Source organism: Hipposideros armiger, unplaced genomic scaffold (genome assembly GCF_001890085.2).
Source record: "Hipposideros armiger isolate ML-2016 unplaced genomic scaffold, ASM189008v1 scaffold_341, whole genome shotgun sequence".
NCBI classification, from domain to species: Eukaryota; Metazoa; Chordata; class Mammalia; order Chiroptera; family Hipposideridae; genus Hipposideros; species Hipposideros armiger.
In genome coordinates, this window is record NW_017731691.1 from 1908025 (window position 1) to 1923767 (window position 15743).

The 15743-nt window shown below is 40.6% G+C and overlaps 1 protein-coding gene across 1 annotated transcript; it reads left to right on the forward strand.

Moving 5' to 3' along the window:
• The first annotated feature begins 4333 nt into the window (after positions 1-4333).
• Positions 4334-5592, forward strand: SMIM10 (small integral membrane protein 10). Its single transcript, XM_019661234.1, has one exon. It carries the CDS (start codon positions 4512-4514, stop codon positions 4737-4739), a length of 228 nt encoding a protein of 75 aa, XP_019516779.1. The 5' UTR covers positions 4334-4511; the 3' UTR covers positions 4740-5592.
• The last annotated feature ends 10151 nt before the right edge of the window (positions 5593-15743 follow it).

Below are 15743 nucleotides of genomic sequence, written 5' to 3' on the forward strand. Positions count from 1 at the left end.
TCTCTGATGAGACCAACTAAAATCAAGCTGCTGATCAAGCCTGCACTGCCAAGATTGCCATCAGACATGGCAACACATCTGCCATCAGGGACTGGGCACAAAGTAAAGGACTCTGTTTCTGATGCAGAAGCCACTACTGCATGCCAGACTTGTTATTCTTGCACAAAGTTGGCCTGTTTGTCTTGCAACAAAGAAAGCCACGTTGCATGGAGCATTAACCCTTCTCGCTCCTGACAGATTGACTACATCAGACCTTTGACGGTCTCCCTCAGTGCTACAGGTAGTCTCATCACTTTTGTAACTTTTTGAGGTCACATGTTGCGGTTGCGGTCTGATCAGCTAACTCCCACCACACCACTGTGGCTTCTGTGAGTCTTACCTGTATCAGGCTTTCAGCTCTCCAACCCATTTGCACCTTGAAAAACGGTGCACCTTTTTCACTCGTGTCACCCAGTAATGAGCCAATAGTCAAAGTATTCGATGAACATACAATACTCCATTAAGATCTGATATTGTTGAGAACTGGAATTATTTCTGACTCTACTTCCTCTGGGTCCAGACACTTTAGTAGGGCAATTTGGTCACTGAGTGCAGCTGTCCCCAGAAAGGGATCTCTTGGCAATGATCAGGATGAAAGGTCTGGACTCAATCCGGGGTGACTGGAGAAAAGGTGAAGTTGGGATGGGACACACCAATTATGTGGCAGTGGAAGGAAAGTGCCAAGTCCAGTGCTTTGGGAGAGAATGCCTTAGACCTCTGGAAGTGAACGGAGGTGGGGTGAGTGTTGGGGAGAGTGGGGAATGGGGTGGAGGGTTGGAGGGGTGGGGGGCAATTAATTCTGTCTTTGTCCCCTAGATCCAGCATTGCCACCTGAATAAAGGAGCAGCTGCACTGGCAAGCCGACCTGCTACTGAGTTTGTAATGTCCTTCCATGTGCTATGAAACAGAAAAACTCATGTGGCTTTGACTGGTCTGGAATTATTTTGTTATTCCTGATGCCATCGGTGGCAGCTCCTGAAAGTGAACATATATATGCACATGGTCCAGTGCAATGTTGTTTCAATCTGAATCTAATTCATGTACTTCTTGGACACCTGAATGGCCTTGTGTGTTATGCCACGTATGAAGATTATGATGTTCAGATGATAAAATGAGGCTCAAAGAAATGAAGTCATTGAACCAGGCACATTTTAATACTATTTAAGCAAAGAAAAAAAATAAATTTGTGAGAAATGGACAGAACAAAAAAAGAAGTTAATGCTCATTAAAAAGGAGTCTAAGCAAAGTTTCGGTTTTCATTAATGAGGATTTTTATACAAAGTACCAAAATAGAAAAATGGCAATAAGATTTGATTATATTATATCCTTCAATGAAAATGGCTTCCATTTCTGCTGCAGCCTTTTCCAAAGATTTGTTTGGGCTGTGGTGCCCTCCACTAGGATTTATTCTTCAGTTTGAGCTAATCTGCATTCATTCCAGGAATTGATCACACTCTTTGTTCCACTATCCTCACCCCTTCCACTAATTTTATGAATTTACTTTGCACTTTTTAATAATGGTTTCTATTTGGTTTGAAGAGGTAAACACCTGTGTTCAATTTAGTGTCTTCTACTACAAAAGCCTCTGATTACATTTAAACCTATTATCTCTACACCAATACAGCAGTTAAAAATATATTCCTCCCACATATATTAAGAATGGGTGACTCAGATAGAAAAATCAAGTATATGCCCTCTATTGTGGGAAAGAAGAGCCAGAAGACTTGTATAATTTCCCAAAGACAATAACTTTGGCCTATTAGTACTGTTTATATTCAGTGTGATGTGAGAGAGGAGGATTTCCTTTGCTTATTGCATTGCCTTAGGCAGTTTTGTCTGTGCCTCTCCTAGGGCTTCGGTTGAGATTTTAACATTTTTAGGCTGCTTATGCTGTTTTTGCTGCCTTCGGTAAAAAAAAAATGTAATATACAAATGAGTAAAGGGGCCAGAACCTGGGCAGCCTGAGGGGCAGGGGTACATGGGGCAGAGAGGGGAAGGCTCACTAACGCTCTTTTTCCTGTTCCCAAGCCCTTGGAGTCTCCAGGACCCTGTGGTCGGCTTGTTAGTTGTAAGCCCTCTACCTCCCTTCCAGTCATCCAGTCCACTGCCCTTCCTTCCTTTTGATGCCACTGTGAATGACCAACAAACAAAATATTCAGCCTCAACAGTAATCAAACATAAGTAAATTAAAATAATTGGAATAAATGCCTGGCTTTTATATTAGTGGTAATAAAATAATACATAATAATATGGGTGAGGGTGTACAGAAACAGCCTCATACACTGCCTGAGGGAGCGCTAATTGGTACAAGTATCTTTACACAGGAACTGGAAATAATGATTAAAATTAAGACTGCAAAACTTTTGACAGAGCAGTTCCTTTCATACAAATGTACAAAGATATATATACATATAATTGATGTCTAAACTTGCCAGTAATCGAAATATGCAATTTAAAACAGAGATATCTTTTTCAACTATCCGAATGTCCAAGACTTAAAAGAACATCAATGCCCATTATTGGGAAAGTTGAGGGTATTCATGGATACCTTAGTAAAAGCAGTGTGGAGGGCAGTGTGACAACATGTATCAAAATTCTTAAACAGATGAAAAAATATTTTTCCCAAAAATGAATTATTTTTATATTTCTATTTTTGCTTTATACATTTATTTTCTTAATTGTTAAAAGGAATCAGATGAAAACTTTTTGATCCAAGATTTCCATCTCTAGAAATGTATTCCAGGGAAATATCAGAGAAGTGAAGAAAGATGCATGATAGAATATTATTTTCAACATTATTTATGATCTTCAAAATTTTGAAACCACCCAAATATCTACCAGTTAATTATTGGCCATCCATAAGGAATAATTCACAGTCCATAAAGTATCAACATGGAAAGATATGCAAGATATATTATGTTTAAAGCAACTGTCAGGGTAGTGTCTTTTTATGACTCCATTTTTGTTTTATGATTTGTGTGTGACATATGTACATATGCCTTGCTTATCAATATATGTAAAGAATTGATAAAGCACATATACTAATCTGTTAATAGTCTTTCTTTCTGGGGGCTGTGATCCTAAGAATTTTACTTTTCTCATAATATACAGAGGGTGGCCAAAAAAGTATACACATTTTAAGAAAGGAAAAAACTATATTTAAATTGTAACACTCAAGATATACCAATAACAAAAGATGAATACAAGTCATGTGTATACATTTTTTGGCACCCCCGGTATATTTGTTCTAATGTTTTACAATCAGTAAATCTAAGTGAAAAATTAAGAAATTTCGAAAAGTTGCTCAGCTTCACTGATAATTTTTAAAATGTAAGCTAAAATTATGAGACACAATTATTGCCTATCATATTGGCAAAAAGAAATTCCAAGATTAACACACAATGTTGTCTATAAACTTTTTTGGTTGACCATATGTATCAGGAAAACTTTTTGACCTGGCACACTAAATATATGTGTACGTGATTGTTTTTATAAAAAAAGATGGGATCATTTTATTCATACTCTTCAGTCACTCGTAAATTTATGTGTACAAAGATGTCACTGCCACAATTTTTGGCATAGGAAAAACTGGAAACCTTTAGAATGCCCATCAATAGGGGACGGGTTAAATAAATTATTGAGCATTTTTTGTCAACATATATAGGCGTAATAATCAGTCATCAGAGAGAGGTAGGTGGATATTATTGACAATGTATTGGCAATGTAAGAGCAATGTATCAACATATCAGGACTGGAAGTATATAGAAAGGAAATCTTAATCACAAGGGGGCGGGGTGGGGAATGTGAAGCTATGCAAGGAATTTGCTTTCCATTGTTCTGATTGTTTGTGCTGTTGACAAGGTCTAAAAACTTGTTTGTATAACTTTTCCCATTAGAGGGATAATAAAGATCTAAACCAAACCCAAAAAGTCGCTTGAATCATGAAAACAGAATGCACACATTTTAAAGTTCAGAAAATTCGTTTTTGTATAATCCCCAGCTGAGGATTGAAAAAGTTCTTCAAGGGATTCGAAGCAACAGGAAATGGGTTCAAGCTTCTAAGCTGCTCAAGATCATGCTTTTGAATGAGATTTTCTAACGTTTTAAGCAAGTTTCATTTGGCTTCCGTTAAAATTAAAAAAAAAATTAAAAGGACGACCGGCTTCGGGAAGCTAGATCTCCTGCGTAAGCCGCGCGCCCCTTCCCCTCCCCCCTTGCGTCCCTCTCCGCCTTTCCCCGATGCCCCCTCCCAGTCCCGGGACTCGCGGTCTCTGGCGCCCCGCCCAGCCCCGCCCTGAGGGGCCCAGACACAAACTTAGCCCGGTGGGCCCCCACAATCGCCTTGGCCAGATCGCTGCAAGGGAAGGAAGCCCAGCCAGCCGACCTTCCACACGGATTCCCCTGCGTCCGTCTCTGTCCGAGGGTCGGTGGGTCTGCAGAGTCGGCTGGAGGCCCTGTCCTCTGGGTACTCTATGGGAGGCTACATCAGACTGATGGCGGTGAAGACTGGGCCGTCGGGCCTGACGGTGTGGCTGTCGCGCTGGGCCGCGGCCCGCAGCTCCTATCGCGCCTTCTGCAAGGGGCTCACGCGCACGCTGATCACCTTCTTCGACCTGGCCTGGCGGCTGCGCATGAACTTCCCCTACTTCTACATGGTGGCTTCGGTGGTGCTCAACGTCCGCCTGCAGGTACATATTTAGCGCAGCTACCTTTGTGGCAGTCACGGGCCCCCGGCAGGATGGCTGACTTCCACCCACCAGCTCACCTGCCCCAGAGCAAAGCGACCAGCTCGGCTCGCGCACGCAAACTTGCCTGCCTGTCTATCCCGTGCCTCATCTTTTAATGTAATTGAGCGGTTAGAAATTATTGTTTGCGGAAAGCCTTCAATATAACCAAAAAACCTAAGATATAGCGAAAAGATGACTCTCAAGAAAAGAGATAATTCAAGGAACAGAAAAGAACTTAAAAATATGAAATCCTCAGAAATATCTGAGAAATTCTTGCATCCACAAAACAAAAACCCCCACGAGTTTTAGGAAATGACAATGGGAAGAGGATGCCATAAGGGAAAAAAATTAAAGAGGAAAGGTTACTAACATCTCAAAGATTAACTGTACATGAATGGTCCAAATAGGAGGCCGATTCCCAAATTTGAATAAGAAGTGAATAGAGTTCCAACTGAATAGAATGACTTCTAAGCAATAGACGGATGGCGTTAAAAGCTGGCGGAAATTAATAACGTGATCTGGAGGTCATACATGTCTTCATCCCTAAAGAAAAAACAACGGTAAACAGCAACTACAGGGAAACAAACATTTCAAACTGTACAAGGAAAGCATGCTTCAAATATGAAGCAACCTGAGATCTGAACTGGTTTTTGTAAAAGGGGAATCGGCTTGAACTTTTGCACATGGATAAGACTGCAATCACAGATAAGAGAATCCAACCATAACATTCAACTTTGCTATTCACTGAACAGTATTTGAGCATTACAATGGAAATATTAGTTACGGTTTTCCATCTTTATAGTAAATCTCTAGGCAAAGCAGGGAAGACTGACTCACTGTTATTGAACACAACGGGAATATTATCAACTTTGAGAGTGTACAAGTACTGGCAGAGGGGAGGAAATGGAATAGAGGTGTTATTCTCAGGAGGTGGGAAGTCCAAATACTGTCTCTAGTTCAAAGGTTATCTGGGGGTTCACTTAGTAGGTTATATAAATGTCTAACCACTATGCTGTACACCTGAAACTAATATAATATTGAATGTCACTGTAATTGAAAAATAAAAAATAAATGTAAAAATTTAGTGATTATATTAATGAGCAAAGTAACCAACAGAAGAGTTAAAAATAGTGATACAACCATATGGAGTGGGGTGGAGAGTGGGGTGGGGGGGACAGCAGGAAGTCAGCAGAAAATGCCTTATGTCATCACATTAAGAAATAGTAATAAAAGCATTTAAAAAATGGAGGTAACCACTAAACTAAAAGTTTTGCCTCTGGGTTGGGGGAATCAAGAGTTGAGAGGGATGGGCAGGACTTACTGCTTTTCATTATATATATGCCCTTTTGTAGTATTTGATTTTTAAAACAATATGTGCATGTATTGATTTGATTAAAAATTAAAACTTATTAAATGAATTCACTGCAATTAGAAGGAAATTTTCGGGGGGGGGGGAGCTAGGGAGGGGCACATGAGGCCAGGTAGATTCTTCCTATTTTTCTGCAATAGTGTATGTATATCCTAGAACGTTCCTGAAGATCACACAAAAAATAATTTCCTTGCTTCCCAAGCAAACAATAGACCATAAGGAAATGCTTTAAAACTATAAATAGCTGGTAATCTTCAGGTAGCCCAGAGGTTCCTCACTCGGATGAAACTATGAGCTAATCTCTACAATGTCTCATAGTTAAGGTAAAACAAGAAGACAAGATGTGATTAATTTTTCAAAACTTAAAAATTGGATGAGTGCCCCATGATGTTTATACAAGGTTCTTACATTTTAGTATATTAGTCATAATAGCAACACAGTGGAAATAAACTATATGTGCAACAGTAGAGCTTAGCTAAATACAGATAGTACATCTATATAATGGAATACTTTGCAGCCATTACAAATAAGGAATTACGTTTTATTAATATGGAATGAATTGAATAGATGTGAGCTAGAGAGAAATAGATATATAGTATATGCATTACATTCATACACTGCACTTGGTATAGAAAAATAACACTCAGAAACATAATTGCACACTTAAAATAATCCATGCAATGTCTTAAGCACTTTATATACATCATTTCATTTAACCTTTCAACCCAAGATAGGGATTAATGATTACCCCCGATTTTCAGGAAAGGAGACAAGAACAGAAGTATGGTGGTGGCATGATGAAATATTGCAAACAATATTATTTTTACTACTAATAGACTCATTGTCATGATTCGTTTTTAATTTTTTATTATTTGTATTTTAATTGCAAGGCCTCAATTTAAATTTTGGTGTAAAATTCACTATCCAAGTGGGTGCCACAGATGCTGCAATTCTGGGCAAACAGAGCTAGGCACTCCATTCCTGCAGTTTTGCTCTCCCAAGTACCGTATATTGCCGTGTATAATGCGCACACTTTTGCCCAAATTTGTGAGGGCAAAATAAGGGTGCACATTATACACAGGTAGTAGTAATTCCGTTTCCCTGAAAGTTTGGGCCAAAAACGTATGTGCACATTATGCACGGCAAAATACGGTATTTGAGCCAGTGCTTGCTAATGGAGGGGTAGATGCAACTCAGAGTCACTTAGGATTTGAATTCTAACCAAAGAAATTAGTCTTAATGCACCATGAAAAGCATTCTTCATAACAAGTACTCAAATAAAAGCAAATTGGTTTTAATGCAGAAAATAATTAAATGTCACTTTCTCCTCAGAAAACAGCTTTTTGCCCATTAACAGAAAGATCAAGCATGCACATTTCTAAACAGTTACAGTTTAAATTTTTAACTTGCAAAGAACACAGGCTTTGGGTTTTGAGTTTCACTTTTCAAATTATTTCCCCTAATTCATTGCAGGTAAAATTGCTCTTACCCCACAGCCAAAAAACAAACCAAAATAAAGCCAGTGAAACTCGGATTTATTAACCTGTTCTCTTCCATAATCATCCGACTTTCATGAGCTGAGTATCTCTGGCAACTTTTGGCATAGTCTTAACTGTGGAGTTCAGTACAGTTCTCTTGAGCACTGCTACCACTACCCTAGAGCAACAAAAAATGTATTTTAATTCAGACTTTTCTAAAGAAGCAGTCCCCTCAAAGCACTAAATGGGAAGGAGCACCTCCAAAGAGTTCCTTTTCTACCTTGACTCTATCATTTCCCCCTTCCTTTCCTCCAGGTCCCCTCCTGAGGTGACCAAACTTCTAACTTTACAGGCACAGGTACCAGGCCCTGGACTCCCTCAGGCTGGCCTCTGGCCTAGGCTTTCTGTCATGATCCTTGACCCCCTTCCTTTGACTCTGTTCTGATGTTCCCTGCAGGCCACACTGAGCCTGGTTCTCATCACCTGCATGACTACTGGCATTGGATCCCTTCTCCAAAAACTCAGAGAGACTGTCTCTAGAATCCACCTTGTCCCCAGTATAGGCATACCTTGTTTTATTGTGCTTCACAAGTGTTGGGTTTTTTTACAAATTGAAGACAAGACTCTCCACCAGCAAAATGATTACAACTCATTTATTGAGATATTCATTTTATTGAGGTGGCCTGGAACAGAATCCGCAATATTGCCGATGTATGCCTATATAAGGGTGGGAGTGGTCAGAGTTGTAAACATTCTGTCTTTCAATACATGACTTACCACAGTTCCCCATTTTGGGTAGTTTTACTGGAAATCTAAGAGCTTCATTTCAAATCCTTCCTGAAAAATGCTTGGGAACCTAGAGGTCAAGTTCATAAGGCAAATTTTGATGAACCAAAGAATTTGAATGACTCTGGGCAAGGCAACCAAAGTCTTAAAAGGTGGATAACAAGCAAGGATATCACATATTCAGGGGCTTTATTGAGTACTAATGTTTTTTCATCACTTGTGTTTCTAACCAAGTACTCTTGACTGACAAAGCGAATCCCTGTGATTTTCAGCAGTTACCAAAAGGAGGGGTTGATAGATAGACAGAAAAGTAATATAGACAATAATTACATTCTACTCCTTGGATTCATAGCATGTACAAACATTCTACTTCCATTCATATAATTCCAAAAATGCTTCCTCCTGGTATAATTTAATTACTCCATGTACAACCAAGAGCTGTCCAGAGAGAGACAACACATACAAAGATTTCCAGCTATCATAGTTGGAGGTAAGGTCATGGGGCCTCTGTTTATAGTTCAAGTTCTCCCAGTGATGTCTCTTCTTTCTCTAGTTCTGCCATTATCCCAACTTGATATTTATAGTCTACAATTCCACGGCCTAAAGGGTGAATTCACCACCACCATAACTGTATCCTACTTATAATACTAAAGAAGAGATGAAAGTTGTTGTTTTTTAATGACAATAAGCAAGAAAATACAGATAGAATGAACAGTCCTCATTTTTGAACATAGAAATGAGTGGCTGTGTTATTTGTGACTTCTCGTTCAATTCCACATTGTTTGCCTTACTGGGGAGTCTCAGTCCTTCATTCCTAAAGAGTCTGAGCCATTGGTGGTCCTTTGTAGGGTTGCAACACTCGGCCATACACCCCCTCAGGACTGTAGTATAACTTAGAAGATCCCAAGATTCAGCCATATTCCTCCCTGTCCTCATTCTATAGCGTGAACACCAAGATCCCATTTTGAATGGCTCCAGGAGCTAAGAGTGGCTTCAGGTTTAGTGGACCCATTGTCTCGTCCCATAGTGGATGTGCTTCCTCTAGGAAGCTAAAACCTCTAAACCAACAGAGATCAGAGTTGCAGGGATGGAAAGTAAAACTATTGCAGATGAGTCAGATGCATTAATATAATTATGAGAGGCACCACCTTTATTTCCACCCCTCTGTTCCCAGGCTTGCAAATCTTGGGAATGGGAGAAACAGCATTATATATTAGCTGCTGGTTCGTAGTATATATTATATCCTAGCAGCCTCCACTGTGATTCTCCTATTGGCTTGTCATAGGCTCCATATAACATACTGTTTTACCCCTGACATTTTGAGCACCCCTGGATGCTATTGGGTTGTCGGAAAAGTCATGACGTATTTTTTGTTTTTCGTTGCAAAAATGCATCATGACTTTTCCGACAACCCATAGATGCTAAGGGCCAAGGGGCAGACTTACTAGCATAGTAATCTACACCAGCTGGAGAGCCTGTGTTAGCTGTGGATCCACATTAGCCTGTGTGTGGTAGCAAAAACACCGGCATTTTTCAAGTCTTGGATGGTGGCAAAAATCTCTGCAGTTCCCATAAGGATAAGCTATTGTATTTTACTTTCTCTGCTGATGAGGGGGAGGAGCTCTAATAGCTTCAATTTGCCCCTTCTTACCCCAATTCCCCTTTCCCCATAGGCTAGGTGGCCAATGTGGCAGTATATAGGAGACAGGCACCCATCTCTGGCTGGAGGTTTCTGGAGTCAGGCTTGCTGGAGCAGCCTGTAGCAGAAGGGGCGGTAGGGACCACGATATGGTGGACTTGAGAAAGAAAGAATGGGGACAACCTCCCACTACAAGCCTTCTCTGCATTCTTCAGAGGGTGCAGAAGATAACTTTAGTATTGTCTGCGATATCATGTGTTGGAGCACAGAGGTTAGAGGAAGCAACAGAACCTCAGGGTAGCCCTGACAACTATCAGCCAAATAAGGAACCCTCCACCTGGGGACGGGGTTGGGGACTTGGTTTGGTGGGTTTAAAAGGGGACCTAAATGAACCTGTCTGAGGCAGGGTGGCACCATGAGGCTGAACATCAACAATAACAGTAATACATACTCTAAACAATGTGTAGAATGTGTAGATGTGACCGGAAGCTAAGTATATACAGGAACTGGTAGAAGAATCCCAGAGGAGGGATTCAGGTTCTCACTGAGCCCACTGAGTGGCAGACTCAGGGGAGCTCCATTTCCCCCTAACCTCCATAAGCACTTCCTTCACTCTGTGGTAGGTACTACCGCAAGGGTGTTCTGGGTTCCTTGGCGCTAGCATTGATTTAAGTGTAGTTTCCCATTAGTCTCTGAAAGGTTTGGAGCGGCCTTGCTTGGTTACAAGTTGCCAAAGTCAATTGGTGCAGGTGCTTTCAGGGGGGTAAGACAAGGTATGTGTACTCGTATATACCCGTATATCTGGTGTCTCTTCCAATGGCATGAAGAAGGTATCTCCAAAATTAAAAGGAATGACGAACAATGAATACATTTGATGCATTAATAGGATGGGATTGTGGCCATGCTTTCTTTCTTGCCTCTGCTATGATGTTGCACTGCTGGTGGGAATGCAAACTGGTCCAACTAAATGGGGAACCTGTTTGGCAGTATCTACCAAAGCTAAACATAAGCATCCTTGTGACCCAGCAATTGTAACGCCAAGTTTTTTATCCAGAAATACGTGTAGATGTTCAACAAAAGATATGTGCAAGAAGTAACTGTATAAAGCAAGGAAAGAAGTACATAGACTATTAGAATAGTCCAGGAAAGTGGTAATGTTACTGGAGAGCAGGCCCTTCTCGGTGCAGTGTCCAGGTTCTTGGCATCCCAAACAAAGAATTGGGCAAGACACCAAAAGGCAGTGGTGAAAGAGCAGTTTATTAGAAGTGAAAGTACACTCCAAAGAAATAGGAGTGGGCGCGAGCAACAGAGGGGCTCAAAAGGTGCTGACTGGCAAGGACTTGGGGTTCTTTTCTTTTCTCTAGAATGGGCTACTCCTTTCTAGGTCTGGGGCCACTTGATCAGCACCTGTGATTGACAAGAGGCTATTACCTCATCTTTTTAGACTGAGCATGCTCCTTTCCAGAATTCAGTCTGTTATAATGATATTAATAAAATTCCAGGCATATGTATATTTTATAATGATGGTATAATGAGGCTAAAGTGAGATGAAGGTCATTGTGGTCTTTACTGCACAGTTGTGAGAGACCGGTCTAATCCAGTCAGGTATTTTGTATTCCTTAGCTTCCTCATAGTGGTTGATGGTTATGGTAGATAAGGAAAGGTTTGGGTGGGGAGCGTAGGTCTTCTGGGCCGTTGCTCTTCATTGGCCATGTTGGACGTGCAGGAATGTTACCTGATGTGTTTGGGCATATCGGAGACCCAATTCCTGTCTCTAACTGCCTGCCTTATGTCCCCCTTGAGAGACGTGACCCCTATAAATCCCTATGAGAAGTTGAGGGACAGGAGGTCTCTTCTTCTGTAGCTGCTTCCTGCTAAATGTGGCCGTTGTCCTTACCTATCAGGGGTGCACGGAACTCTCACCTTATCTGATATTAAATGAGTGTAAAGGGTCTCGGGGTCCACCCGGAAGGCCAGGTTGACCTCTTTGGATAGAATGTACTGGAAATCTTGCTGGGGCATCATTTGTATCCCATTGGCCCCTAGATGAGGAGAGAGAGATTTTGGTTAAACAGAGTTAAAAGTATAGGCCGCAGAAGCAGGACCCAAAGCCATTGATGCAAGGTGGCTGTGTGATAGAAATTCTGTTTAGCTTCATGGAGTCTGTGGCCTTTTTCTCTGGTTAATCCAGTCATTCAGGTGGCATTGTTCACCCAAGAGCTGGGCCCGGAATGGCCTGGAGCAGGGGGTAGGGGACTTGCTATGATTCAGGCTAGGAACAATCTTCCGTTCAAGATTAAAAAGCTGATTTGAAAGGTGATTAAGATCAGAAACTAGGGAGCTAAGAAACTAGGGAAAAGGAGACTTAAAATTCCTATTGCGGGGACTGGGCTCTTTCCTTTGGTCCATATCAGTAAAGCTGGTTTGGAAAAGTGGAGATGCAAAGAAGTGATCAGATTCTGATTGTATGTTGAAGGTAGAGCTGAAGATTTGCTGATGGAGTTAATGTGGGGCATGAAAGAAGCAGAGGACTCAAGGAGGACACCAAGGTGGTTTGGCTTCAGCAATAGTAAGGAAAGAACTGCCATTCATCAAGATGAGGACAGAGGAAGAGTAGACTTGGGAGGGGAAAAAGCCCAGTCTTAACGAGTATGCCCTTCACGAATACCAAATAATTCTATTTATTTAAAAAAGTAAACCTATAAACTTCCTCAGGCAAGAAATGAAACATTGCAACCAGGGCCCGCCCCTCTAGACTGGATGGCTAGACCAGGGTTGCGAATACCTGCAGCCTAAGATCTTTATGAAATCCCAGGGAGAAACCCGAGCCTATCTACAGGTAGAACAGACCACCACAGTCTGGCTTTTCTTTCCTGTAGGGGGAGATTTTATTGACCACAATAATAAGGTTATTTACTGAAATGTTTAAACTATGATAAGTTGTACAGAAGACGGGCAATTTTAGTTAACTGGAAATTTTATATAAGAACTAGAAATTGATATGTTTAAAGAACAAACAATGCCAAAAAATTCTTCCATGCACTTAACTAATTTAATTCTGCTATTACAAAGCCTTTATAAGACCTAAGGTATGGTATAATGAAAGATACTTCAGATACAAGGGACCAAGATTCAAATGCAGGCCTCACTTGGAATAAACTGTGTGCTTGTTGCTTCTAATTTTAGTCCTGCTGACTTCTGGACTGATCTGTACAACCATGCTAGTCACCCTACCTCTGCCTTAACCTTAGGAGAATCATGAGGTTCCCCCACCACCTCCACAATCCCCAAATATGTAATTATGGGGCCTTCATGATGTGGCTCAGAGGATCACTTTTCATAGGGAGGTATTAAATAACCTACTACCTTTAGGGGAATACTTCCCTGAACAAAAGGTTTTAACAAAGGGAATGAATTTCTGGAGTGGCCTGGAGACCTTATTCCCCTGCCACGAAACCCTTATTCTTTTTTTTCTTCAATTTTGAAAGTAACATTTATTGTGTTTTTCTCTGATTCAAAGTAACACGTTCATTTTTAAAATGTGATAAGTACAGAAAATCACAAAGAAGAAAATTTAAATTACCAATAATTTTGATATTCAGAAATACCATTGTTAATATTTTGGAGACTTTCCTACACACACACACACACACACACACACACACACATGCTCAATACATGCACATATATACATTCACACCCACATATGTATGCATTTTACAAAAGTTGGGATCATATTAACTACATTGTTTTGTAACTTGCTTTGTTTGTGTTTGTTTGTTTTAAGATTTTACTGGGGATTTGAGGAGGGGAACAGTGTTGGGGAATTGGGAAAGGGGAACATTGTGTTTTTCCAGGACCCATAAGCTCCACGTCAAGTTGTTGTCCTTCAATCTTAGTTGTGGAGGGTGCAAGCTCAGCTCCAAGTCCAGTCGCCACTTTCAATCTAGTTGTGTGTGTGTGGGGAGGGGGGGCATAGTCCACCATCTCATGCAGGAGTGGAACTGGCAACCTTGTTGTTAAGAGCACGTGTTCTCACCAGCTCAGCGGCAGCTCAGCTCGGGAGCAGCAAACTGGCCTATGTGGTAATAGAACTGACAACTCTGTTGCTTAGACTGAGCTCACTCTCTAACCAACTGAGCCTCTCTGCCGGCCCTAACTTACTTTTTTTTCACTTAACCTTATATGGGAAATATTTTTCCAGGTTATTAAATATTATTTTACAAAATAATTTTGATAGCTATATAGTATTTTGTTAAACTTACAGGCAACTATTTACCCCTCTTCTATTGTGAGACATTTATTTTTTGTAGTTGTTTCACTATTATATATAATGCTGATAATCTATTCCCTACATAAATATTTATGTACCTTACTGATTATGTTATGTTGGATGAATTTTTAAGAGGTGGTATTGCCAGAAAAAAGGGACAGCAGGGGCGGTCGGGTGGCTTAGTTGGTTAGAGCACATGCTCTGAACAACAAGGTTGCCAGTTAGATTCCCACATAGGCCAGTGAGCTGCATTCTCCTCAGCTAGATTCAAGACAATGACTTGATCTGAGCTGCTGCTGAGCTGCTGGTGGGTGGCCGGAGGGCTCAGTTGGTTAGAGCGCTCTTAACAACAAGGTTGCCAGTTTGATTCCTGCATCGTATGGTTGGCTGCGCCCCCTGCAACTAGATCGAAAATGGTGACTGGACTTGGAGCTGCGCTGAGCCCTCCACAACTATATTGAAACAACTACTTGACTTGGAGCTGAGGGGTCCTGTAAAAACACACTGTTCTCCAATAAAAGGTTTTTAAAAAGGGACTGCATATTTTTAAGAATTTCAATGGTTTTGCTAAAGTGTCCTCTAGAAATGTTATTGCATTTTTTCTTCCACGTTTATAAATGTTAAAAAATGCTGCTTGTTTCTCCATATTTTTGTAAATTTTGTAGGTGAAACTGCAAACTACCCTACTCTTAATGCATCAGATTCTAGAGCTCAGAGCTCTGCCCTTGTTCAGGTGATGATGCACATGGCAGAGCCACAGCTTCCTTGACCACGGTGATGTTCACTGGGGATAATAAAAATCTACAAGTGGGATCTTCTGAAACAAATAAATTTTATTGGAAGAACACAAGTATTTTACAAAATGCAAGAATCCTAAGCAACAAACACAGTTGTTGTTTTTTCAAATTCAATTTATTAGGGTAACATTGATTAATAACATATAATTTTAAGGAACACAAGATTATAATTTGACATCTGTATACTCTATTGTGTGCTCACCACCCAAATTCTAGTTTCCTTCTGTTACTATATATTTTAACAAACACATTTTAAAGACACCAATATGAGGAAAGCTCAGGGGAGCTCAACAGTAGGCCTTTTAAATTACATCCTCTGCAGTGAAAGGATATTAATGAGCCTTTGCAGGCTATCACTCATACTTGAGGCCTAGTAACAACTCTAAATATAATAAAACTATGATTGGCTCAATTAAGATAAGGTGAGAAGTACAAAAATAAGTAGTTATGGCCTGGGGAACTCAGTCACACAGTAAACAGAAGGGTGGGGGAAGGTCTCAGAGAAAGGGTGCCTGCTGAAGACACCAACCAGCCTGATATTACTGCTTTCCACTCTGTAAAATACAAATACAAAATACAAATTTTGACATGTCACCATATGTAAAACATTTTAAAAGATTTAGGTAAGCGCAAAA